This window comes from Genypterus blacodes, unplaced genomic scaffold (genome assembly GCF_046128005.1).
Source record: "Genypterus blacodes isolate CSIRO-AG114 ecotype Tasmania unplaced genomic scaffold, CSIRO-AGI_Gbla_v1 ptg000094l_1, whole genome shotgun sequence".
In the NCBI taxonomy this organism is placed as follows: Eukaryota; Metazoa; Chordata; class Actinopteri; order Ophidiiformes; family Ophidiidae; genus Genypterus; species Genypterus blacodes.
The window spans coordinates 1,361,303-1,387,392 of NW_027466898.1; the positions used below are offsets into that span (position 1 = coordinate 1,361,303).

At 39.7% G+C, this 26,090-nt stretch overlaps 1 protein-coding gene across 2 annotated transcripts in view; it reads left to right on the forward strand.

Annotated features, from left to right (window-relative positions):
* The window catches only part of cpne9 (copine family member IX), a 55,351-nt gene that overhangs the window by 21,470 nt on the left and 7,791 nt on the right, over window positions 1-26,090 (forward strand). For both annotated transcript variants that reach the window (XM_076159302.1, XM_076159303.1), the window contains 10 exons: window positions 13,933-13,996; window positions 15,177-15,280; window positions 16,941-17,045; window positions 18,564-18,605; window positions 18,899-18,974; window positions 20,706-20,759; window positions 20,983-21,044; window positions 21,445-21,491; window positions 23,399-23,580; window positions 24,664-24,791. In XM_076159302.1, the coding sequence (XP_076015417.1) occupies window positions 13,933-13,996; window positions 15,177-15,280; window positions 16,941-17,045; window positions 18,564-18,605; window positions 18,899-18,974; window positions 20,706-20,759; window positions 20,983-21,044; window positions 21,445-21,491; window positions 23,399-23,580; window positions 24,664-24,791 (864 nt within the window). The remainder of the gene's footprint in view (window positions 1-13,932; window positions 13,997-15,176; window positions 15,281-16,940; window positions 17,046-18,563; window positions 18,606-18,898; window positions 18,975-20,705; window positions 20,760-20,982; window positions 21,045-21,444; window positions 21,492-23,398; window positions 23,581-24,663; window positions 24,792-26,090) is intronic.

Genomic DNA, 26,090 nt, shown 5'->3' on the forward strand with positions numbered 1-26,090 from the left:
GCTTCTTCAGTTCAGTGGTTGGCAATAAAACCATATTTATTGTCGAGTGTTGCACTTGTAGTGTCTCAAAGATGTCAGGCTCTTGCTTGAGTGGCTTCTTCTTCCTCAGGTATAAACAGCAAAACCACTTACCTTGAATTACTGCTGTTAGATATCCAGGGGATGAATAAAGTACTATCTTATCATATCTTAATATGTCTCGTACAGTATATCTTAAAACAAGCATTATGTTTTCCCACAAATACTAAGAAGAAGAAGGTGGTCCAGAAGTCTGTAGCCAATGCAGAAGAACACGAAGGAACCACATTACCTAGGTACCTGAAATAAACAAATCATAGAAACAAAGTTGAAAGATTCTCACATGTATTTTTTATTGCTAACATATTCAATCAGTGTTTCTTTCAGTTTGTTTATTTTTATACCCCAAGCCCTGTTGGCCGTGACCTCTAAGGTTTAGCAGTGACATGAGTCTTTCCTTTGAGACATTTTGGGAAAACAGAATGTAAACCCAATCAGGGTTTTCAGTACTTCAGTCGGAGTGAAGGATCTGATCTAGTGCCATTGGCTTCTGTGGGCCTCGGTGTTGAGTCCAGTGGTCTTGGGACCCATTGATGGCCCCGGCAGCCATTCGCATACGCATCTGTTCAGGGAGCTTATCGTGCGCGGACAGACCTGATTGTCAGCTTCCACCTCAACTACCCTGGAGTTGAAAGAGGGAAGCAGAAAACTGAATGGAAGGAGAGAAGCAGGTTAACGCCGAGCTGAGGGATACATGATATGAGGTACAAGCAGAGGAAGAAGAGAAGAGGATAGGGAGAGCAATGCTCCGTGTCCATGTAGTGAAGTAATGAAGTGCTGTGCGTTTTGGCAAGCACACACGCGCTTACACACACCTACACTCACCCACTGACACATGAACAGCCAATAGAGCTGACATACAAATGATGGCCATTGTAAAACACAATTTAGGAATGCATCTACCATAATCTTAGGTTGACTCTCTAGCTTCCACTTACCCTGAAAACTCTCTCTCTCATACACACACACACATACACACATACATATAACACACTTAACATTTTAATGTATTCAAGTTTCTTTTTTTCTGTAATTAATTGCCTTTTTAAGCCGGCGACAATTAGTCATTGTCACCACATACATGCCATAAGTCCCACATAATCATCTTTTCTCAGTATGTGGTAATGGCATTCACCTTGAGGAGACAGATGAGAAAAGTGACGTGTGTGAAAGGTTCCATACAACCAAAACCCTGTCTGAAGGATTCTAATTATGACTTATTGTTTGATTGATAGGAACAATGGAACTGAGGACACCGACAAGCATGATTATCCAGCCATGTCCTAATTGTAAAAAGAAAATATTAATTAAAGTTGCAGCTTAAAACGTGGGAAACTGCAGGTCGAACTTAAAATTAAAGTTACAGTTATATAGTAACAGTAGGAATTATTTTTATCTTAGAAACTTTTACACATAACCAGAAGATGAATAATGTGATCCCTCTTCCTCTTCTTCTTCCTCGTTTAATATGTAAAAAGATAAACTTATAGTTATGTTGTTGCCAGTTGCCCTAAAAACATTAAATCAAATGTTTACATATTTAAAATATTTATCACAGGAGTCGGGATTGGGTTTTATAAATAAGATATCACTTTATTTTGGTCTGTCAGTGAAGAAGACTGTGTGTCAATATTTACATGGAACTCTGCATGCCATCAAATGTGACGTGAACATTTTTCGATTCTGATTAGACTCTAATAGGAACTGCAGATTAATTAATGCAAAATGAATTTGACCTTTGTAAAAAGGAGGAGTGTGTGAGAATCGTGTAGAAGAAGAAGGAAGAAGCTGGCTGTATATAGTCCACAATCTACAATCAACAATATATTTCTGTTTGAACTTTTGGCAGTTTCCATCATCGTAACATATGAGAGGAAAAGAAGCTGCTGGCCTCATTTCCCTTTAAAGACACATGTTTTGAACAGCACAAGCATGCAAAACAAAACGGCAGACTGTCACATTATTCCCTAATGATCCTTCTACACACCTCGTGAGTCCATGGCTTTGTCACAGAAATAACTGCTTCCCCTCAGCACCACCTCCCCACACCCCCCACCAACAGAAGCTGAGCATGCTGGCCAAAACATTTATCAAAGACCAAAATGAAAAAAGCCAAAGGGACCAGCCATTAAAAACTGTTTCTGAAGTGGCTGCAAATGAAAAAAGCAAACAATGGAAACTAAGATAGCACAATCGCTATTCCCCCCATATGGTCAATCCCTGTGATGGCTCCCTGCAGGGAATAGACAGCTGTCTGCAGCTTCTGATGGATCAGACAGAACAAAGCCCACAGGGAGAATGAAGGGAGCATGAAAGAAGGATGGGAGGTAAAGGGGAGAGAGGAAGTTAGAAATGTGAAGGGTGACAAACAACGCAGTAGACCAGGGAGAGGGGGGAGTGAGAGCAGAGGAGATGGGAATACATCACCAAAACAAAACAAAAGAGGGACTGTAACAGAGAGGAGGTGGAAGTTTGGCTGAAGGAGTCAGAGTGCGAAAGAGGAGAGAGCTAGATGTGGGCTGCTGACAACTCCAAGCAAGCAGTGAAAGACTACACAACCACACATGCACACACAGGCACACACACACACACACACACACACACACACACACACACTTGGGCAGAGACCACAGAACCGAGCAAAACTTGCATATTCAAATGATTATAGGGGTTATTCATTCTTGCATATGCAATCAGCCAACACAAGCCTGTGCACACACACACACACACACACACACACACACACACACACACACACACACAGACATATTGAGGGGGGTGTCTAAAATGTATACGGGAGCCTCCTCATGTTGGTGGGTGTTCGTTTTATAGGTCAACAGTTATAGAAATGAGCATCATGCTGCGTGGCAAAGTGAGCACTCCTTTCCACTTACCTGTGTGTTGCCACGGCAACCTAGGGGGCCATTAGTCAAAGTATTGCTATGTGCTGAAATAAACGGGGGACTCAGGAGGACATACCATATATGGACTGATCAGTATCTCCTCTCACCAAAGGTATTTTCTAATTTAGAACACTCACACACCCCCACACACACACGTACGAAAGTTAAATGTATTCAGCATAATCTTAAATGTTTTTACAATAGGTTTACTATATCTTCACAGCTTGTGTGGAATTCATTTGTAATGTCATATTTGCAAGTAAGCAAAATGAGACAAATTACCCCTTTGTAAATAAAATCAACAAACATTAGGCCAGTCTGTAATTAATGCCACACATTGCCATAAGCAGATATTGATTGATAATGTGGGAAGTGGGTTCAATGAGCTGTCCACTGGCAAAGCTGTGATGCTGCAGCTTTTGCCATCACAATAATACCTGTTTGGGTTTCACTGCAAGACATTGGTCAGACTGTCTGTGCTGTGTATCAGGGGGCAGAGTGTGTAATTAGGGGCAGTTGGTGGGATGTCCGTGTTTGTGACCGGCACCCACACACACACACACACACACATATAGCACAAGCTTTGACAAATTGTCAGCGGCACACAATAACACATTTCGCAGGCAGTATTGTGTGGTTAGTGAGCTGGTGGTGAAGGAGGAGACATCTAGAGATGCTGCTGTCTAATACTGTAACATACAACAACACAGACATACACACTAATATACTGACCTTGTCTGTCCAAGATCTCTGGTGTTCATGGATAATGGAAATCTGCATTTGTTAGAGGGAAGTTATTTTCATTATTTTTTTGGAAGGAAGGAGATGTCACTGTCACTGCTTAGAATCCCCAAAAGTGTGCTATGTGTGTAGAAGCACAGTATGTGATATCACAATGTAGTTTAAACCCACCATGGCCCAATATGCAAATTCCTTCAATTTACCAAAGCGTGATGCAGAAACATGAATCCTCCAGCTCACAGTCAGAGTGCAGCTTGTTGGAGAGGTTATGGTGGATTGTACAGTTGCCATTCAGTGACGGAGCTTCCATCCACTTATTCGAGAATTCTGACAGAAAGACAAAGAGTAGAGCTGGATATCATTTGCATGGGTTTTTTAAGGAGGTGACACAATACCAACCAGAGCATGTGTGTGCAATGTGAGGGAGTGAGGAGTAGAGCAAGCTGAAATTCACTGGAGCAAGTTCTACCAAAAGCTGCATTAATACTGCTCCATTTCTGCTCAAGTCCCGCAGCCATGAGCTGTCGTCTACTGATGTATGTGATCCAACAATCTTCCTTAGTCAGTAACACTGCCAAAAACAGCGCACAAAATATTTGATCAAAGTCACCCCAAATAAATGGAAATGCCAAATAAAAGACATTCAAAGACGATGACATTAGTGAGCAGGAGAGCGATTGCCATATGCATTTATCAAGATAGTGAGCTAAGTTTGGGTTTACTGAGTGGAAAGTGGAGTGCAGTGGTGGTCAAGGAAATGTATGTGGAGTGGTTGAGTGGGGAAAGAGTCCCGCAGTTTAATTTATGTGGGAGTCCTTTTGCAGCAAACATTTTGCAGTCTCTTGTGTCTCATAATTCTGCAGACATAAAGTGACATGAGTCAGTCCTCAGCTTAGTTTCTCTCAAAATGCAGCATTATGAAACATGTGATTTTATACAGCTGGTTCAGTAAACGCTTTCTGATGGATGCTGCTTTACTTGTTACTTACTTTGCATTCAGAAACTTCAAATTCACGTAGTTAGAATCAGTTTTGATTTTTGAGTGGTCTACATTTGCATATTCATAGGGGTGAAGACTAGATGAGCTTTAATCTAAGGAACCACCTTGGACAAAATAGTCAATGCAGAGTCTTTGATCCCAACAGAAGAGTCCCAGTAGTGCTGTGGAATTTCTATTTTATTTTATTATGGACCTATCAGGAGTGAATAATAATTTAATCTACAACAATGGAACACAATTGTCACTGCACTCCTCTATTCACACTGTGATTAAGGACTTGTCAGACTACTATAAATATGACAATAACAACACGATGTTCCCATCTGCAAAGGTCTGTGAAGAAGGCTGATGGCTGTGAAAGTAAAATTACTTTGTCAATGTCATTGGAGTTCAACTTAAATGGTTGAAGATGAACTACACCTTTTCTGGCTAAGTGACATTAGACTGAAACCCAGCAAATAGAAAAAGCAATTTCCAAGTCTCCTGGTCGGGGAGGAGCTCGACCCAGATGGATTTCTCCCCATAGCCTCACTTCATCTCTTGCTTTGTAGCCATTTGAAACCGAATACTGTTAGAGGAATGCAACACAATATGCAGAACATTTGCTTTAGAAAATTGGCCTTAATGAATCCAGTCATATTCAGAGAGTAACACACCTACAGTAGATGATTAATTTATTCTAAGATGTGTTAACAACATGTAAAATGTGGATTAAATTCGGTGTAACCATTCTGCACATACACATACAGGGTGGGGTTTACTTTACCCTATTGCCTGAATTGCTGTACAGACAGAAAACAGAATATTGTATGGATGTAAACGTTCTGACTGAACTCGTTAGCAAGTTAAATGCAAAGTGTCATGCCTTGGACTAATCTGGGACACTTGTATCAGCAACCTCATTCTTTCAGTCAGGCTCATGAACATAGATGAGAACAATCCAGAACAATTTCTAACCTGTAAATTAACAAACAGCTTCGCTTCATAGCTCAGTGCTTTATGCACTTACACAAATCTCTTGTGAACAAAACCCACATATACAAACGTTCCTCCACTTACTGCAGCTGCACCCTCCTTACCTGGTTCATGGCTTAATCAATTCCCTGTTTTTTCCTAGAGAGACCTATTGTCTCTGGCTGACCTTCATCCTGACCTCAATAACAGTCACCTGTAATCTGCTCTAGTGAACATGAGCTATGGTCCAATGAAGCAAAATGTCATGACCGATGAAAATGCACTCTACGCCTCTAAGCTAAATCACGAACGCCATAATCATGAATTTAAGATGATTTTGAATTTACAGGAGACTTTCACGGCAGTTTTGCAATTTAGCCACTGTCTATGCAGACGTTTTGAGTTCTTGTTGTTCTTGAACCAACCCGGTTCTGGGTTGGTTCTTGGAGGCATCTGTGAACACTGAAATCGCACTCGGCTTTGCACTAAATCAACCAATGAGAATGCAACAATGTCGCTAAACTGATACAACTCTCTGGCTGTGCTGTATAGGCTATGGAAGAGTTTGCTGATAATGCCCAGGCTTATAAATATTATCTTACATGATGCGTCTTCAGAGGAGACATTGATGGGTGAATATCTCATTGTATGTCTCCTCCTACAGAGTTTACTGTTTCCGAGATGTAGCCTTCATGATCACTCAAATGTATTGTTGATATACCCAACATTGGTAAATCAACGAGACAAGCAATTATGCAGACATGGTACTGATGCTTCATTTACAATTGAGTTTTCTGATTTTGTTTGTAGCAATGAAGGAAACCTCATCATTCATGCAGAGACTGTTCAAATTAAAACTGTATTTGGCAAGCTGGACCAATAAAATGCCTACAGTCTCACTTTCTAGGTTTTTATTGCTACGCTCGCTCTCTCCCTCTCTTCCTCCCTCTCTCGCTCACACACTCACACTCGCACACACAGACAGAGTTTCGTCATTGTCTATCCCCCGTGGGCTGTGTCCTGCAGAAACCATCACCTGCCATCTGGTGTGGTGGTTTAGGTCTCATCTGGCCCGCTAGGCTGTGACAGGCAGGAAGACAAAACACTTCTGGCCCTGCTGAAGCTCCTTTGTGAGGAATTTTTAACCGCATCAAGCCTTGAAAATCAGATATCAGATATTTAATCGTGCCTCACTGCATCAGTCGTTATCCATACATGTCAATCCACCAGACGGCATCAGCAGATACATCATCTTACTTGGCAGTGCTGGGGTTCTATTATGAGCTCATTATACTCTGGGGTATTAAATATGTCAATAATATGTAGATAGATGGATATACTTTATTGATCCCAAACTGGGAAATTGTGTAGACAATGTACACACAATTAAAATCTATTGTTTATGTTAGTTCCAAGTTTCCACTAAAAAAATCTGCCTCAGTTGTTTAGCAGATGCATCGTCAAGGAAATTCACAAGCTGGCAAACTGTTGTTGTTACTCCTACTTTATCCTGTAAAGCGAAGCCGGTGTGTGCAGTTGGCACTGTTTAATGCGGAAACTAGCTTGGAGATAGTTTTGTGCTTGCCAGCACTTGGCAAATAATGTAGCAGAGTGTTGTATAACAGTCTTGGTTACAGGCAACACCTCTAATCTTTAAGCAACACCACTTTTTCAAATATAGGATTCGGAACAGAAAGATAGCAAGTCTGGGAAAATGAGTCAGCTGAGCAATGAGAGCATTTTGGCAGAGAGAACAACAAAATCATTTCATTTGAATTATCTTATTAATCTTGAAACATTCAAAGAGGAAAATGTTTTTTGTGTGTTTTTCCATATACAGTATGTCCTACCATGTACTGTTCTATAAATTTGAAGTTTAAGTTTAATAATGCTATGCTAAGCACTTTATTGCCAGTGTAAGCTGTTTCATGCCCTAATTAATGTGATGACCATACAAGCTATCTGCCCCAAAATGTGAATTCTATTAGCACATGTCAGTGACACTGCAGTAATGATCAGACAGCCACAAACATGCAGCAAGGTTCTGACCTTTAAATCTCAATTTATTAGTCAGCATATCAAAATGTGAATCATTTTCTACTGGATGTCCGAACCCTTCTCATGAATCCTCATCATCTGAAATGTGATGCCTGTCTGAACACTTGTTTCAATCCACCAGATCTGGATGAATATCTGATCTGTATTTAATTGCCGAGTCCATCATTCAACATTCATTGACATTTGTTTTTCCTTAGTAATAGTAGTTTTCAACGAATAGAGACATAGCTTGATACATCTCGATTAGAATGTATCCAGATCCCAACCCAGATCATCCTCACAATGTAGAGCAATGAAATATGCATCATACTATTGCTATTCTTAGTGCGTGTAGTAGAAATATACTTAATAAAAAGAAATACATAATACATTATAATGTAACAACTGAAACAGGGAATCTACATCATACTTCTCGCCTAACTGCTTAAAATGCAGAATTTATGCAGCCATCCCTGTATTCAAAACCAAGCTGTGCTAATCAGATATCGCATGCTGTATTGTTTGGTTGGAATGAACAATTTGCACACTGTCAGGTCCCCACGGCACATGGCTGATGATCCCTGAGTCACAGAGCCTGGCCTGAGCTAGACTATTGGGTTGATTCCCAGACAAACTGCTTAAAAAAAGGCCAACACATTCCTGCATGCTTCTCAACTTTAAGAATGACAGCTATGGCCCAAAGGTTAACCATCGTACTGTCAAGAGACTCCACTTTACACCAAATCATTAACAGCGGATGGCAGCTTAGCTTGCAGTGTTGCTCCTGAGCAATTTACAGCTTTTGAAATGATTTATATAAATAAATAAATATCTTGTGTAGGTATTGTGTTAGACAAGAGTTCTTTGCAAATGTGAAATGCACTTGTATATAAATCTCTAAGAAGTGGGAGTTGGCTGAGATGCATCTAATGATACAAAACAGTATAGGACAGGATAAATACACTGAATGTCTGTCAGTAGAATATCATACAATTTATGTTCTGTTGTCAATAAGACTGACAGAAGACAGATTTGGGTGTGCCGATGCATGTCTTATATGTTGGCTGGTGGGTTTGGAGTTAGTTGGACACACTGTGTGGATACATTCATAAATAATTCTCTTACTATAGCTGCCCGGTGCAGCTGGTGAGCAGCAGGAGTGAGAGAGTCCTTCATCCTGAAAACTACATCATGTCAGGGTTTTGAGATGAGGCAAGAGTGGCAAATACAGTTCTCACTGAATTCTCCTTCATTTCATTATCCATTCCTTTCTCCTTCTTTCCTCCATGTGCTTGAACTTCAAGTATTCACTTTTTTCTTTCTCTGATCTCCTGGCAGCACTGAAGTTAATTACATTATGTCTGTGCCAGTGGTCCTCTGAGGGGGTTGTTACTGTATGCCGCTTCATCCTGACACTCAACAGTGACGCAAAACCCAGGGTTAGTAGACAATGGTTGTGCCTTCAGGCAAAGCTTCTGGCCCACGATGTAATGAAAAAGTAATAAATTGCAGTGAAAGTGCAGCAGTAAAACAAAGTAATTGCCTAATGATATTTTAATGATTTTGGCCGTATTAAGTAATCACTCAAACCTTAATCTTTCATTTTTAACTTTCACCTTACCATCATTTTATGTGAAGACTACAATCTTTCTTCTAATAGAGTTATTCATTTTATTAGAGTGAACATTTTAAACATCTTTTCACAATTAAGCATTTCTTCAGGGGTGGGCATTCAAACCAACTATGCAATCTATTGAGTGGTTATGGTCAACCTTAAGAAAAATATACATTTACAAATACACTACAAATTTACCTAACAAGTCTTCAGATTAACATGTGCACAGAATATGCTTGATTCTCCTTTTCACCCATCTACAGCAACACATATGGATAATGTGAAGCAATATGCACTCTGTGGTCAAATTCAGCATTCTGCAGCTTTAGTTTGGTAAATGGACCAAACAATGACAATGACTCTAAATTCTATCCCAATTCTGTCCTTGGAGAATGGTATTTAGCTAACAAATTTCCTTTTTTAATTGTGTTGCTCTTACCCCTGGACATTTCTTACCAGTAAGCAGAGAAAGCATTCTCAATTATTACAAGCTTTTGCTTGTAAGGACCTAACTGCCTATGATGCTGTGTATAAGCAAATCACAAATATTTGTTTTTAGACACGTGGTGGGCATATTAAAACTGATTTGCCTGTGTGTTTGTGATTGTGTATGTTGAAGGAGTAAGAGGATCGAGGATTTAGGGGTTGGATATCAAGGCCCAAACAGATTTGGACTGTTTCAATACATTCAGCTTAGCTGTCACTCCACAGTAGTTGTTAAGTAGAATAATGGATGTCCGATGATATTCCCATCACAAAGCCCAACACAAATAGTTTCAAACTGCTTCTCTCTGTACTTTGTCCTTAAGTGTGAAGTTTCATAAAATGTCTCCTATTGTGATAAGTACATTTGATGTCAGAATGATGGCTTTTCAAAACAGGAGTAATAGTTTGTGGGATAGGATATTATATTTTTACAATTGACAAAGGCCCACTTTGGTAGTCGCATTATTTTATGACAAGCAAATGATTTGTCTTGCCTTGACAGAATTTCACTCATTTCAAACGATGTTCACTTGAATTGAAATAAACCTGAGCACACACTGCAAAGCTTTTATTCAAAGATCATGTCGTAATCATCACAAAGTGCAACATGTATCCTCTCCAGTGAGCTTTTATCAAGGTATCAAAGAGAAAAAGAGACCATAACCTAATCACGTTTGTTGCCAATTTGCCAAATAGACAGTAAGACTACACAGCGGCTCATTGCTGCAAGAGTGAGGACTGCCTTTTTACATTTTATGGATTTATGAATGGCACCTAGTTTAGGGACATTCTTCGAATTATTACCCTTTCCATATTCACAAAATTATTTGATTTAGTTAAAGGTCAGGCAACCAAATTAGCAATTCATATGTCAAATGTTTTTATTCCTTAGAAAAGAGAGCTTAAGGTAAATGTCGGTCAGCTTGATTGATTATATTGGTGGTGACACCGAGCCAGGAGCTTTCAGTGTTGTCGAACAGAGCTTACAGGGACAAAGTCTCATGCATCACTGTGGCTTTTGTGTCAGCAGCAGCAGCCTTGGGTCCTTAGCTGATCACAGACATCTCTAACTCATGTGACCTCCTCTCTTTACATGAGTTCCTGCTTCTCCTGGCTTCAATCTGACTGGTATTTTTCATCCGTCTTGAAGTGCCTGAATGTTTAACCGTGTTTTCTAAATATTACATTTGCAGTTTATCATTTCCAATAGTTGTACTTTCTTACAAAACAGCAGGTTTGCAGAGATGATGTCAAGGGGACGTCATCTCTTCCTCTCTTCTTCTCTTCCTGCATGACTCAAGTTAATCCGTGTCCACAGTATTTTTCTAACCTTTACTAAATCTGTTTATTTGCATGATTAGGCACACTTTGCATATTTGATTCTGCTTGTAAATGTGGCCCAAAAATGGATGCGAGAATATCTGATTCCATGGGCCTTTTTTTTTTATTCACAACACATATATGAGCAGAACAAATGGAACTGAGGCTTATGATGTAATTGTAGGTTTATATAGCTCTGTTTCAAAAATCCAGTGCCTAATCCTGTCCCATACATCAAAGCTCAGTTTTCCCCCTAAAATCCGGTTCAAGCAAGACCTCATTGTTACCTGTATGAAACAAGCCTGAAGCCTTGACAGGTTATTCTCCACACTAACACTATAGTGGCTTAATTAAAACTCTCTCTTTTCTTCACAGATGGTGGATTTATACTGTTGTTCACTTGTGTAATAGCACCATTTGCTCCATTTCATCTACGCACAACAATATGTAGTGTGTATCTGCACACGCAAACTACACATTTTATAATAGTGTTTGCCCATGAAAATTGATTTTATCGTTGCATTGCATTGTTATTGTGTCAGCTTAGTTCCCGTGTTGTGATGTGATGTGTTGTGATGGTTGATGTTCACAGAAAACGCTAATTGAGAACCACCCAAATACAGTGGTGTAAATTTATTTTAACTTAAATTAGGCTATATTTGACAGATTGATACATGGAGGTATTATTCTCTTTCTCTTTTTCTCCTCCTCCACCCCATTTTTGATTCCCTCTCATCTCTTTTAATCATTCTCCGCTGTCATCATTTCCTCTTCATCATTTCCCTCCCTACTTCTTTCCTCCTGTCTCCTTTAACCTCATCAAGTGATTCAGGAAAGTATAATGAAGCAGCACTCCGCCTGGATCCTTTGCTAATTTCCTGTAATTATTTTCCTCTCCCTTTCTTCCTCTCACACTATGTTGTTATCCCTTCTATTCTACAGATACTCTTTTCCCACCCGTGTCTCTGGCTCCTTAGTGACAGTTCAGTGAATTGTTTGATCAGGCCTTCAGATTCGATGTGAGTTTAAATCAGTGAAGAAGAAAGTTAAAAGGAGAGAAGAATGACACTTTCCAAGCTTTAACCTTGAGCGTGCCATGTCAAAATGTAAAGAAATACTTAGTGATGTGGATAATCCTTTCTATTGCCATGTGTGAGTCATTCCTTCTCTAAAAACTTGATGTTAGAAGGATTTTTAAACTAAATGATTGCAAGCGACAGCTATTTAATGGCCATCAGACCACAATAAGTTCCTTTCTTGCTTGTTGCAGGGTGATGTTATCGGACTCCAGTTCCACTGACTGCAATCTATTTCTGCAATTGTTTGTATCTGGGTTTTGGGATCACCTGTCTCTCTCTCTGGGTCAAACACATTTTTCATCTCATTTGTCGTCACGCTGGGCTTGTCTCAGACATGATGGTTGCTATTGTTTCACCTCATAGACTTCAGAGGAGAGCTCGCAAAAGTGAGTGTTACCCTCTGCCTCGTTAGATGTGCCAGAATTTTGCATATTTAAATTGACCCAGATACACACTAACAGACACAGGCCTACTTAAAGGAGACGTATTTTGCTCAATTTTAACAAGGTGGCATGGCTCCTTTTGGTCTGTGAACAGAATTTGTGATTTTATTTGACCATGTTCTCCAATCTTTTCCGAGAATGAGCTGTTGACAGTTGACAGTTGCAAACTTGGTCTCAACATGACCTAAGCAAAGTCGTGATGATGAGGTCCTGATGCTTGCCTCCTTACTTAGCCCTCCGAGTGAGGCAGAGGCCATTGACTACTTCTGCTCTCCATCTGTAACCTGATAAAACTGAATTGAGTCATAGCTGTTACACACTTTACATACTTTCATACTTTTCATACTTTCCAGCTGCTAATATTATAATAAAGTTGTCATACTCTCCTATTCAAAGTCTGTAGAATCACATATAGATACATAATACAACTGATCTGTCTAGGGAGCCGGAGCTGTGTTGTATCACGCAAAACTCTCGGACTGAAAGCGGTTGGCGTTGCTAATGTGTTAAAGAACAGAACGGGACTTAAATCATTTGTTTCTTTGATGATCTAACCTTGGGAGAGAATGTAGAGATTTGCAGACATCTTGCTGCTGGAGTCTGACCACGGAGAGATGTGAAACTGGGTCACATTTTCTGGGCTGTTACAGACAAGGCTGGCAGACTCATGAGCAGAACGCCAAGGAAAAACGGCTTTGTGTAATATGGCTCCTTTCAACCAGATGGCAAGATCAATGTTTTTTGGCAAATTTAAAGGCATTTGTAAACAGAAATAAGGAGAGGACAAATCTGATGATGCACAATGTTTAATGCAATTTTTCTAATTATTGCTTGACAGAATTTTATGGTGGCGAGAGAATTTATTTGTTAAGTGTAAAATCAATTTCAAAGCAATTAGTGGGGTTAACGTGAATTTTTCTGGTGCTGAAGGTGGAGCGTGAAATCCTCAGGATGTAGGCGCCTAAGTGACACCAGTATGATTCTCTTTCTGCAAGTGAAATCCATAATTTCTCTGCGGAAATGACAAACAATGAATACCTGTCATATGAACCAGAATGCAGTTTTTCTGAGTAAATGTAAATGTGTATAACTGCTGAAAATCATGACTGCATGTTGGATTTCTTATTAATGTGAGAATCTGCATGGCCTGTGCACCTCAGGGCTGTCACCTGTCACAATAACAGCTTGTGACTCTGAATGACACATGCTGGTGAATTGTATTATGCTGCAATTATTCTCTCTCAATGTCTTCCTCTCTGTCTCCTCACACTCGCAGTGGGATTCCAGGAAAGAAGTGTGGCGTCATTATCTTAACTGCAGAGGAACTCAGTAACTGTAGGGTCAGTACATGCACTTGATATGCACCTACACACTCAAACACACAATTGTTTGTAACTTTAAGGATATTTTGCACATGGCATTTTAATGATGAACTGCAAATATGTGATTCAAAAGAAGTTATAATTCCCCTGACTTTTTATTTTACTTATTCTCCCCACTTTGCCTGAAACAGCTTATTATAATTCCTTGGTTGTTGTGTTATGCAGAACTCTCACGGTTCTCTAAATATATATAAAATTAACTGTCAAGATAATTCCCCTTTACAAACAAAGTCATTTTTCATTTGCAAGTTTCCCAGTGCCCTATCATCATAGTATAATAATACCATCCAGCCAGACATTAACAGAATTCCCTCGGTGTGTGTGAGGGAGTGTGTTCATATGTATGTACCTGCAACTCAGACTGCTATGCTAACAGGCTTATCTTGGTTGTGTTAACCATTGTTACTTTGGGAGGATTTGCTGCAGACAAGAGCCAACATCTCTTCAGAAATGTTGATGAGCGTGTGTGTGTGTGCACATGTGAATACTGTCAACCCTCATCTGTCAGTGACAACCTTGGGTCTCCCGTGATGCCTCCCTACTGGAGGCGAAGACTTAAACATCTCCTCATTAAGAACAATCGATCTATCTATCTATCTATCTATCTATCTATCTATCTATCTATCTATCTATCTATCTATCTATCTATCTATCTATCTATCTATCTATCTATCTATCTATCTATCTCTCTCTCTCTCTCTCTCTCTCTCTCTCTCTCTCTCTCTCTCTCTCTCTCTCTCTCTCTCTCTCTCTCTCTCTCTCTCTCTCTCTCATGCTGTATGTATGAAGCCTTTCCCAGTGGCTTTCTGACTAACCACACATCCAATAATATAATCAATCTCTTCTGCTAATAAAATATGCAATTCAAATAAGAGATTGGATTGCAGTTACCATAAACTATGTGTCCAGCTTGTATAAACCTGCTCTCACTCCTGGTGTTATGGATTTGATACACCTTCACATTTGCATTATCATTATACGTGACTGCTCACAAAGTTTAAAAACTTTTGTGGTTAAGTTCTGCATGCCCGTCCATATGAAATGAGTTCCCAGACAAAACCAGTGGCTGACTTAAAAGTTAGATTGCATCAGAGTGATTTACTGATATAAAGTCCAACTTTTTTGTCCCCTCTCTCAGGACATTGCTACCATGCAGCTGTGTGCTAACAAGCTGGACAAGAAAGACTTCTTTGGGAAGTCCGACCCCTTCCTGGTTTTCTACCGGAGTAACGAGGATGGAACGTGAGTTTGAGAAGTCAGAACTCAAGTTTTCACTTTTATTAGGTATTCTTTTGTAAGACCTCTGTTGAATATGGTGGCACGTCAGCAATGAGGTCTCCTGGTAATGAAAATTAGGGAGAGGCAAACAGTGCAATGACATCAAAGGGACCTTCATTTTCTCTGTTAGTACATTATACCTCTATGGAATAAAAGACATTACTTTAATGGTCATTACAGTGAAAGATAGTGCCATTAAGTGGCCTGGCTCAGGAAGGTAAGAGTGGTTGTCTGGGGATTAAAAGGTCCCTGGTTTGACTCTGGGCTCCTCCTGGAGAGCCTGTCCAAGTGTTCCTGAGCAAGACACTGAACCCCTGACCGCTCCTGATGTGCAGGTTGGCTCCTTGTATGGTATGAAACTGCCTTCAGTGAATGAATGGATGAATGTGAGGTCATTGCGAAGCGCTTTGGATAAAAGCTCTTTATAAGTACAGTCCATTGAAGTGCCCTTTCACTGGCCCCCGCACCTGACTCAAAAAACGCTTTACAAGAAGACAATATTCCCTCCTTTTCCAAATAGAAAAACATCTGTTTCTTATCCACCTACTTCTTATTTTTCAGTCTGTATTACAGTAAAATGTGACTAAAATAATGGAGGGCGCTGTGTAGTCCCTTTCAACCCCACACCTCTACAGAAAATGTAGATGTATGTAAATACAACAAAAAGAAAGGGAATAGGTCAAATAAACAGAAGCTCCTGTTGCATGAAAGACACAAAATAATAAGTAATTTCTTCTTCTAGCATACTCGATACAAATCTCAATAATATGACCCTCTGATGTGAAATGATACCAGGAATGGACTAATGGAATTGTAAATTTCATGTTTACTGTGGCAATAATTCTGAGTGCAATGCGATATTGATTCTGATACACATGACATCAGCTAAGGAGTTCATTTACTCTTCATTGTATAAATATGAATATATATATAGATATACTGCCTCATTTTGTATTTACTTATTAGGCAACATTGGAAACTGCACACATTGTGATCATATCACTTAAATTCATGGCTATGCCGATATTAACCAAGGTAATATATCAGTAACACAGTGCAAAGAAGTAGTAATGTTGCTATGGTTACCGGCATGATACTGATGATTATAATAGACCCTTGCCAGCAAATCAAACTTTGTCATTTCCACAACCATGGAACTAAATTTCTATTGGAAAGTTCTTTGCCATTGTGTCTCAGGTGTTGGGTGGGTTGCAATGAGGTCTTCCTTTCATGGTGCCCATTAAGGTGACATCCTAGAATAGATCAATTGGTGCTACTCATTGAGAAGTCTCAGGGCCATGAACCTCAAAACATGTCACTGTTTTGAGATGGAAACTTAACATCTTTTATGCAAATGTGAATTATTTTTCTTTCCCAGACTGAAAAGTTACTGCTTCAGAATTGCTGTACCTCAGAGACACTTTTGTAGCAATAACACCTCATCTGCATCTCCTTTATATGCCCCAGGGACACTTTCATGGAAATATAATAAGCACAACAACCTGCACAATGTCCAAACTTTGCAAGAGAAACTGAAAATAAGTGACGTGTGATTGTCTTTACAAGCACAATGTGTGCGAAATGGATGTGCTGTCCCTTGAGTGCTTTATTATTTTGATTGCAGGTTCACCATCTGCCATAAGACAGAGGTGATCAAGAACACTCTGAATCCAGTGTGGCAGCCCTTCACCATCCCTGTTCGAGCTCTCTGCAACGGCGACTATGACAGGTCAAAACTGAATCTGTTTGTGTATTCAGGTGGAGATTTGATAATCTGTCATCCAGATACATTTAATTAGTCGTCAGGTATTGCATAGAGGGAAGAAATGTGTTTGTAAAACAGTGGAGTAATGACAGTTTGGATGAACATTGAACTGACCTTCATCGCTGTGTAGACAGCTGAATGATAACAGTGGCAAAGTCCACATATCTCATTCTGAGTGTAATTGAAAAATGGGAACACTTAGGGAACCAATAGGACACGGGCTGTCCTATTGGAGTCTGTATGTGGATGACATCACCGGTTGCTGGGGCAGTCAGAATAATGCCAGCAGTCGGTCTTGGTTTTCTAAGGGACCAGCACTGGTGTTATTAAGACTGACTCATTTTTCATACCGCATATATCCAAAGTGAGGTTGCATTCTTCTGAGTAGATATGGTGCCTTCAGAATTCCAGATATATTGCAGGCTCTAATGTACTGCATGCATTATTGTTCAAAAGTAAAAAAGAAATAATATCGGGTATTATCTTTTATGTGAATGTGTGTTATTATCATCCATAGAATTCAAGTGTAAGCAAAGATGACCGATGAACCCTTACAAAAGGCTTATTTTGTTCATTTCTTTAAACGTAGATGTAAACTGGCACACATTGCTGCTCTCAAATGGAAAATGTGCTGTCCCCTCTCCTGTAAATGCCCATTTGTGTACCAAGCAACTGTGACCAAAATAGGAGAGAGAGCGCGGGATACCATGTGTTTCCCCAGCTCTCTGTGCCTTTCTCTTTTCATCTGTGTCCCTCTCCTCCTGTGTCTCTCTCTGTTTGTCTCCCCCTTGGGTTCCATTTGTAGTACCTGAGTGGAAACAAAAGACTGGCTGCTTCTACCTGCAGCCAGCCAGTGTACAACTAGTCCTCACCACAAGTTTTAAGCAAAAGTGAATAATTGTTGTTAAATAAAAACTGTGCTGTAATTTTAGGAGCATGTACACTTTTCTCACACGCAACCAGAGTGTGTGTGCGTGCCCTAACTCGCTTATGCTTTTGGCAAAACAGGTAGACACACATGAGTATGCAATGATCAAAGACTAACCTTTTGAAACTTTGAAAGTATGGATGCTTTTGTCAGTCCGTCAGATTCAGCTTGTCACACCATATGAGGGCGATCTGATGACTCATCTGTACAAAGTCTTTGAAATTGTTTCATTGTCCTCAGAGTACAGCAGGAGAAGCTTATTGTGCAGTGTTGTCCTGATTCTCACATTGTCAGTTCATGCAAAAGAAAGTAGAATGTCCACAAAACACAAAATGAAGGATACATTTATATTTTCTTAGCATTAATTCTATTAGTAAAAGGGCAAAGTCTACCCTCTGCGTCTCAGAGTTTCACTTCTGAACAGAAATACTGTTTTTAGTCATGGTTTAATCCTTTCAGTCACTGTTTAATCCTCTCAGAGCGTCTGAGGACAAGGAAGGCTGGTCCGGTGAGGAACAGACTCGCTTCAATAAAATGGATCTTTTCTGTTTCAGAACTGTGAAAGTAGACGTCTTCGACTGGGATAGAGATGGAAGGTAAAAGCAGCCGCAGCCGTGGATAATTGCACACTCTAGCCTCCCAGATTCATACTGATGAATCTCAAATGCCAGAAGAAGAATTTGTGTATTTGGTCCGTGAAATTGCGAACCATGCAGTAGTTACAAAATGACTTTACATTGAAGTGAGACAAGGAGGCACAGATTTAAAGATAGAAATGTAGAGATAAAGAGATGTGGTTTGAGACAAAGACATGACAGATATTGTATCACATATTGTAAAATTTGTGTTGATTCTTGCCTGTGTGTGGGTGGTTGGCTTCTGTCTGCAGCCATGACTTCATTGGTGAGTTCACCACCAGCTACAGAGAACTGTCTCGGGGGCAGAACCAATTCAACGTCTACGAGGTGAGACACCACATGGGGGTGGACTGTTGTTTCACACTGCTGTTGTCATATGAACCCCACGATTCCAATTGTGGTGTCAGAGCTGAAGGGTTATGTGACACTAGTGCTTTTGACAATGCTGCATTACTTACAAAGGCTCACCGAATCTATTTATAACATATAACAGCATCTCATGTCAAAGTGCCAATGGTAGAAAAACAAACATTTTTGACATACAATAATAAAATGCAAGTTCCCCTTTACACATTCCATTCAAATGTATTATGTGGTTAGTTTGATGCCTGTGCTTGTATTTGCACATCAAACTAATAAGCGTTGTTGTTATGTGTATTCTGCCTGCGTTATGATCAGATCTCACTACTGGGACATAAGCCGGTTCTCTCTCACCCAATTCTGCTATTATAATCATTCACCTTGTATGCAAGCTGTTTATTCTTAATCGTGCTGAAGCCAAGCCAAACCTCTCCCACCCCTGTTTTGCTCTTTTGCCTTCTAAACTGGCCGTTCCTATAATATTTTTGTTTGGATATCACCGCCTATTCTTCCATTTTAAAAGAAAAAAAGAGCTGGCTCCACATCTGTGTGTGATCTTTCAGATTGGATATGCGTTACAACTTCAATGCATTCCATAGAGAGCCCATAAATGTAATGCAAGGTGCATAGAGATTACATAGACAGATGAGTGTGATTAGTATTTTTCACATTTTCCTTCATGGTTATAGAATGCTTGTAGCTATGATTCAGGATAAGACATGATGTAAGTAAAAAAAAATGTGTAATAAGTATAGAAATGAATGAATCTGAACAGAGGCAGTGACCTGCAATAGAGACCTGATTGGTCTTCTTTTTTAATGAGGAGTCAGCCAGGACCTAATCCAGTAGTGATGCTTCAGTAAGAGCATTCAAGCAGAATTTTAAATGTGCACTGCAAAGATAAAAAGTCGTTCTTCCTTTCTTTCTTTCTTTCTTTCTTTCTTTCTTTCTTTCTTTCTTTTGTTCTTTCGTTCTTTCGTTCTTTCTTTCTTCCTCCCTCCCTTCCTTTTATTTTACATCTGCCTATTGCCTTTTCTTTCTCAGCCAAAACAAAAAAATGGACAAAGCATTAGACAAAACTCATCTTATCCTTGTTGTTATTATTACTATATCTACATTTAAAAAGCATGTGTGAGTGTTATTATAGCAGGCCATTTCCTTGTGCTGCTGTTTCCTGTAAGTATTTAAGTGGAGTGCATCACGTAGATATGTGTAGTCCAGCAAACTATGATTCATATAGGCAAACACAAATTGCACGCATTAAATGTGATAAACACTCTTTGCTGACTTGATTAGTGCCCATCGCTCATTAATTTCAAATGCATGCCAGTAAGCATATCGAATTCACAACAAGTAGATGAACAGTAATGCCACATAATGAATGGAGACCTCATACGTTTCGATCAGCATCAGCACAGCCTTCAACAAAGAGATGAAGTTTGCCCATTAGATTATTAATGACAGTCTAGTTGAGAGTCCATTTTTGTGTTTGACAATCTCAATATATCACTGTTAAACATTGTATCAGTTTCAATTCGCAAGATGTCAGCATTATCTTGGATCTGCTGCATAATTCACAACATTGTTCTTCTGCATTATTCAGATAAAAGTCTTATACATCGTCTCAAAGTATGAAATGGATTTACGAGTATGAGTTAGTGTTACTTAAAGAGCTTTGTTTCCCCCAATCCTGCACAGGTGTTAAATCCCAAAAAGAAAGGCAAAAAGAAGAAATACATCAATTCTGGAACAGTGAGTCACATGCCTGGTATTTCTAATGCAGTTAATGATTTATGTTATACCCATTTATTTATGTCAGTCTGGTTGCCTCTTACATCTGCTTTTGTCTCACTCAGTATTTTGCCGTCTGGTGGTCTGATTATCTTTGTGCCCGCCTGCCCAACTTGTGCCCCCTCCCTGTGTGTTTATTACTCCTGTGTGTGTGTTTGTGTTTGTGTGTGTGTGCATTTGACAGGTAACTCTGCTGTCCTTCAAAGTTGAGTCAGAGTACACCTTTGTGGATTTCATCCGTGGAGGGTGAGTGGAATAATAATTAGTGTGTGAGTGTGTGTGTGTGTGTGTTTGTCACGTTCAATGAGCTGACGGTGCGAGACTGCTTTTCCCTACAGCTTTTTTTTCCGCAAACATCATGTTTCATTTAGAATAGCTCAGTTTTGGGGAATCTGCCATTGGTAAATCTCATTTGTAAACACCTAATTTATTCAGTTCATTCACTTCTAATTACTGATTTCATTCATTTTATTTAATTAGACCTTCAAGATGGTGGAGGGAATAATGTTCCTTCATACTAATTACCTATTAAACCAATTATCTGATGAGATTGTGATTCATTGTGTGAGTGAGCGACTGAGACAATGTCAATAGAGATATATTGGAATGTGCAAAGTTCTTTGACTTTGTTTCTTCTTGTTGACAGAACACAACTAAACTTCACAGTGGCTATTGACTTCACTGCATCCAATGGTGAGTCACTTGTTAACATGTAGTACGTAAGATCAATCAATTTTGCATTTCTGCTGACAATTGTGCTTGCTTTAGATTTAGAATATCACAGTGTTTAGGAAGGTGATCTTGTTGTTTTTGATTTGTGGAGTCTGAGCAGGATGACTGAGCTGCAGATGCGGATTGGTATGTTTAGAGAGGAGGGCATGACAGCCATAGTAGATGCTTAATTGGATGTCAGAATTTCCAAGTTGAAAACTCTGACTTCCTACCTTGAAGAGTTCCACGACTTGTAAACAAGAAACATGGCTGAGTGCAGGAAGCTCGTCTTTGTGTGATGACCCTGTGAATAGATGAAACATCAGCTGAGCGTTTAATTGCATATCACAATAAAACAGTGGAGGAAAAATGAAAAACAATTTCATAGAAGCTGTTAAGCATTTTTATTTTACACCCGTTTCAGCATGGTACACACATAACCCTATTAAACTAAATGTTTAGATATATTCTTTAATAATTTAACTATAGTCATTAACACATTTTTAGAATAATTTAACAAGCCATTTGTGTCCCATGAAGCCGTTTATCTGAAGTCGGGGTAGATATCCTCAGTGGAAGCTCTAACTTTAATAGCACCTTTTCATGGAGGAGGTATACGATTTTGAAGTTCTGAGTTCACTGGATGCAAACTTAATTAAACAAATACATCCTAGTGGGTTGTTTTGATTAGTCATTTCTCTGATGTTAATCATTTCAATTGTGTAATATGCTTTTTTTTCCCCCACAAACACTGTTACAACTGTAAATGTATTAAATGTCTATTCTGCTAGACAGCAGTTTAATTCAGTGAAACCACTCAACTAGCAGGTGTTAGAAAGCATGCAAATCAGATTCAGTATATCAGATTGATTGTAGTACCATAGTAAGCTACTATTATTGCAATTACTAGTTTTCAGCCCAGCTGCACCAACTTAGCTGATATTGAATGGTGGACACCTGACAGTGTGTCAACATAGTACATCCACTCTACCGTACACTGTAATCACATTTAAATTTTTCTGTCAGAAGTAATTACACCGGACTTCATTTTGTATATTAAAAATATTTCAGATTCCAAAGACTTGTTAAATGAGTGAAATGGCAGTGTCCCTGTGCAATGTGAAATGAATCTTCACACTAATCTTCACATTTCATTCTAGGTATTGGTGCATTCTTGATGGGGGGCCCATATGCCCTGAGTCGATTGTTGCATTTAGCCTCCTGTTTTCACACAGCGTTAAGTGCAGCCAACCATGCAAGGTGCACAGGGCGTGGTGAATGTGTTTGGTATTTCCATTGCCAGAGGCTCACAGTGCACCTGCAGTGCAATTGGAAACTAGATGGGATTAGGAGGAATATATAATGAGTAGGTGTGTTCGGAGAAGGCATCTATCAACACTAATGAAATCATCCCCCAACCTTTTTCATTACCTTTAAAAGCAGTAAACTCCCTGTGGTGGCCTTTCATAATGGAGGGGAGACTCCAGAGATTCTCCCAACAGGAAACATTTTGAGAAAATGATCCAAAGTGATCCTGCAGTCCCTAATACAGCTGCATTTAGTTACATTTAGATGTTTCCATGTGCATCACCACTGTTGCCAGTACTAAGCCATTTACATGATGTCATAAACTGGTACCTCCCCATAATAGTCCTGCTTGACCAAATCTTTTACAGATGTAAAAATGAACAATATATCTCTTTTCCTACTACTATCAAATGTATCAGTATCAGTTATACCATGCTGAGAAATAAGATCTTTTCCTCTACTACACACTCTACTTTCCACTCACTGAAACACTTTTTCACCGAGTGAGTGTGAAACATGTTGACAGAGACACAGATAGATATGATCATCCAGTTTATGGGTTGTGTGTGTCCTCCTTCCAGGTAACCCATCACAGCCCACCTCCCTCCACTATATGAATCCCTACCAGATGAATGCATATGCCATGGCCTTGAAAGCAGTGGGTGAGATTATCCAGGACTATGACAGTGACAAGCTCTTCCCTGCCTATGGTTTTGGGGCTAAACTGCCCCCTGACGGCAAAATATCCCACGCATTCCCACTGGTGAGACACATATGAGCACCTACACACACAAACATAATGAATTCACACATCCACACACAGTTCATCCCTAGCAGGGAGTGGTTTGGACCTGGAGTTGTCGCTGTGACAACAGCTGGTTGTGCAAGTTGAGAAGTTGGCTCATCTCCCTGCCAGCAGGAATCTCCCAGCATCCCCTCCACTTCCCCCTTACATCCTCCTGAGGCATGAGGGCAACTGCTAGATGCTAATCTGGAAATCCAACCCTCTCCTCATCAAAATCGGCACTTTGATGCCTATTTGACCTGAATTCATCCACAGGCCCAATCGAAAGTAGAGAAAGCACACAGGGAGCACAACTAAATTACACTTGACGTCCATTTTGACTTCAGTGAGGGCACCAAAATATCTCTGACTCTCCTATTCTTCATTGCTAAGAGAGTGTGAGAACAGAATGTGATGTTAAGGGTGAGAGGATAAGAGGGGAGGAAAATAGGAGAAGGACAAGTAATTAGACATATATTTTTCTTCCACTGTTAATTATGAATGATGAAGTGTTTTTGTGTATTCCTCCCGCTACTGTTGGTGTGAACTATTTTTCAGTACGGCTTTAAGAGCCCACATTGATCTAAATTGGGATTTAAATTTGTGTGGGAGTGGACACAGTGAAAGGACACATGCATGGGTTCTCCCCTAAAGAAGACTCCTGGAGGAAAAATCATCTTCCTCTCAGTCAATTCCTCCAGTTTATGGGTCACGAATGAGAGAGGATTGGAAGAAGAGAGACAGTTTTGGACTTGCAATTACTCTGAGTGCTAATCTTGTTAGTTCCATAGTTCTCATCACCTCCCGCATGGCCGACTTGAAACCTTCTGACAGATTTTAAATGAGTCCTTATCAATTAACAGTTGATCCTTCCTAGGTCAGAGCGGACAGATTGAGGGGAAAATAACACCAGCTTTCTCTTTCCATGTCTTTCCTTATTTGGAAGGAGAATGTTCAGTGTTTATTCCTCTGGTTATGATCCCTTTTCATCTCACTTTGTACATTGGATGTGTGACTACAGCGTGTGTATTTCATTAGTGTAATTAATGTAATCTGTTGTAGAGTGGCGACGGTGATAATCCAAACTGTGTGGGCATCGAGGGGGTTCTGGAGGCTTATTTCCAGAGCCTGAGGGCAGTGCAGCTTTACGGTCCCACCAACTTTGCCCCTGTTATCAACAAAGTGGCACAGTAAGTTAAAGATATCAGATCAAGTATACAGCCAGCCTTGGATTTATTTTTCCTCCCCAACACCAAATGAAAATCTGTGCTTTTTTGTATGTGTTGCCAGTCAGTTTAGGTCTCCAGGGCTTCCTGCAGCTTCTCAGTGACATGAAGAACACGCACTTCATTGTCATTTCACTTAAAAAGAGATTTTGCTCACTACTGAACATACTTAAGCCGATCACAGCCTCCAGTCAACTGATAACCAGCTCTTGCACCCTTCCGGCTATTGTAACAGACATTCAAACTTATTTTAGGAAAATAGGGTATTTAAATAAATGTATAACAAGTTTTCTTGACATTTTAATTTCGTCTCCATGGAAACCGTCTGTCAGAATGGCACTTTGCCTGGATGTTTTAGAATAGTGGTTCTCAACAGTGCGTCTGCTAAATGACCGTAATGCTACTGGGGACCCACTGCACTATATATCATCCATCTCTCCCTGCTCTAACCACACCAGTTGATCTAAATTAGGCTTTCACTTGATGAAGTGTTGGTTCCTCTTAGTTTTCAATTGACTAAACCAACCAGATTTAATTCATAAGGAGTAGGTAGAGCAGGGAGAAATGGAAAATATGTATGACAGGTATCAGGTGATAGCATGTCTAATCTTGTATTATAACAATATACTGTCTATATTTGTTTATTTATTTCTTCTTGTCTATTATATCTAAGTTACTTGTCAGATATTAACTACAAATGCATTTCCTAAAAGAAATGTGCTGTGTGCAATTGCTGAAAGGTTTTTCCGAATGCTGAAGAAGTCCCTGAAGACTGAAGTGTGAAGGACTGAAAAATGCTTGAGTAGTTCCTCTGGCTGAAAGTATGAAGACAAAACAAAACAAAAAAAGTGTGAAGAAGTTAGAAGGGCCTTTAGGTGCCTAAGGTGCCTGGTGTACTAAGTGCCTGAAGAGATTTGAATGGGTTTTAATGGGGTTCTCCGGCTGAAAAATGCTAAATATTTCGGAATATATGGAGCTAGATAAGATATGAACACCAAAAGTCATGGCAAATATGTTGTGAATATTCTGAACGTTTTGATGATTGGATGGTGTCTGTAGGTCCAAGTGTAGGTTGTACTACTTGAGTGCCAAAAAACCCTACGAAAGAACAATATTGTGATTGCATCACAGCAATAAAAGCATAATATGCACCGTGGAGATGAAATAAGTCAGTAGTTGTCATCGCCTTCCCTTGAATCACCGTGTTATTCCACACTCACATCTATGTGTGACACTTGCCTCGTCTGAAGGACACACAGTCTT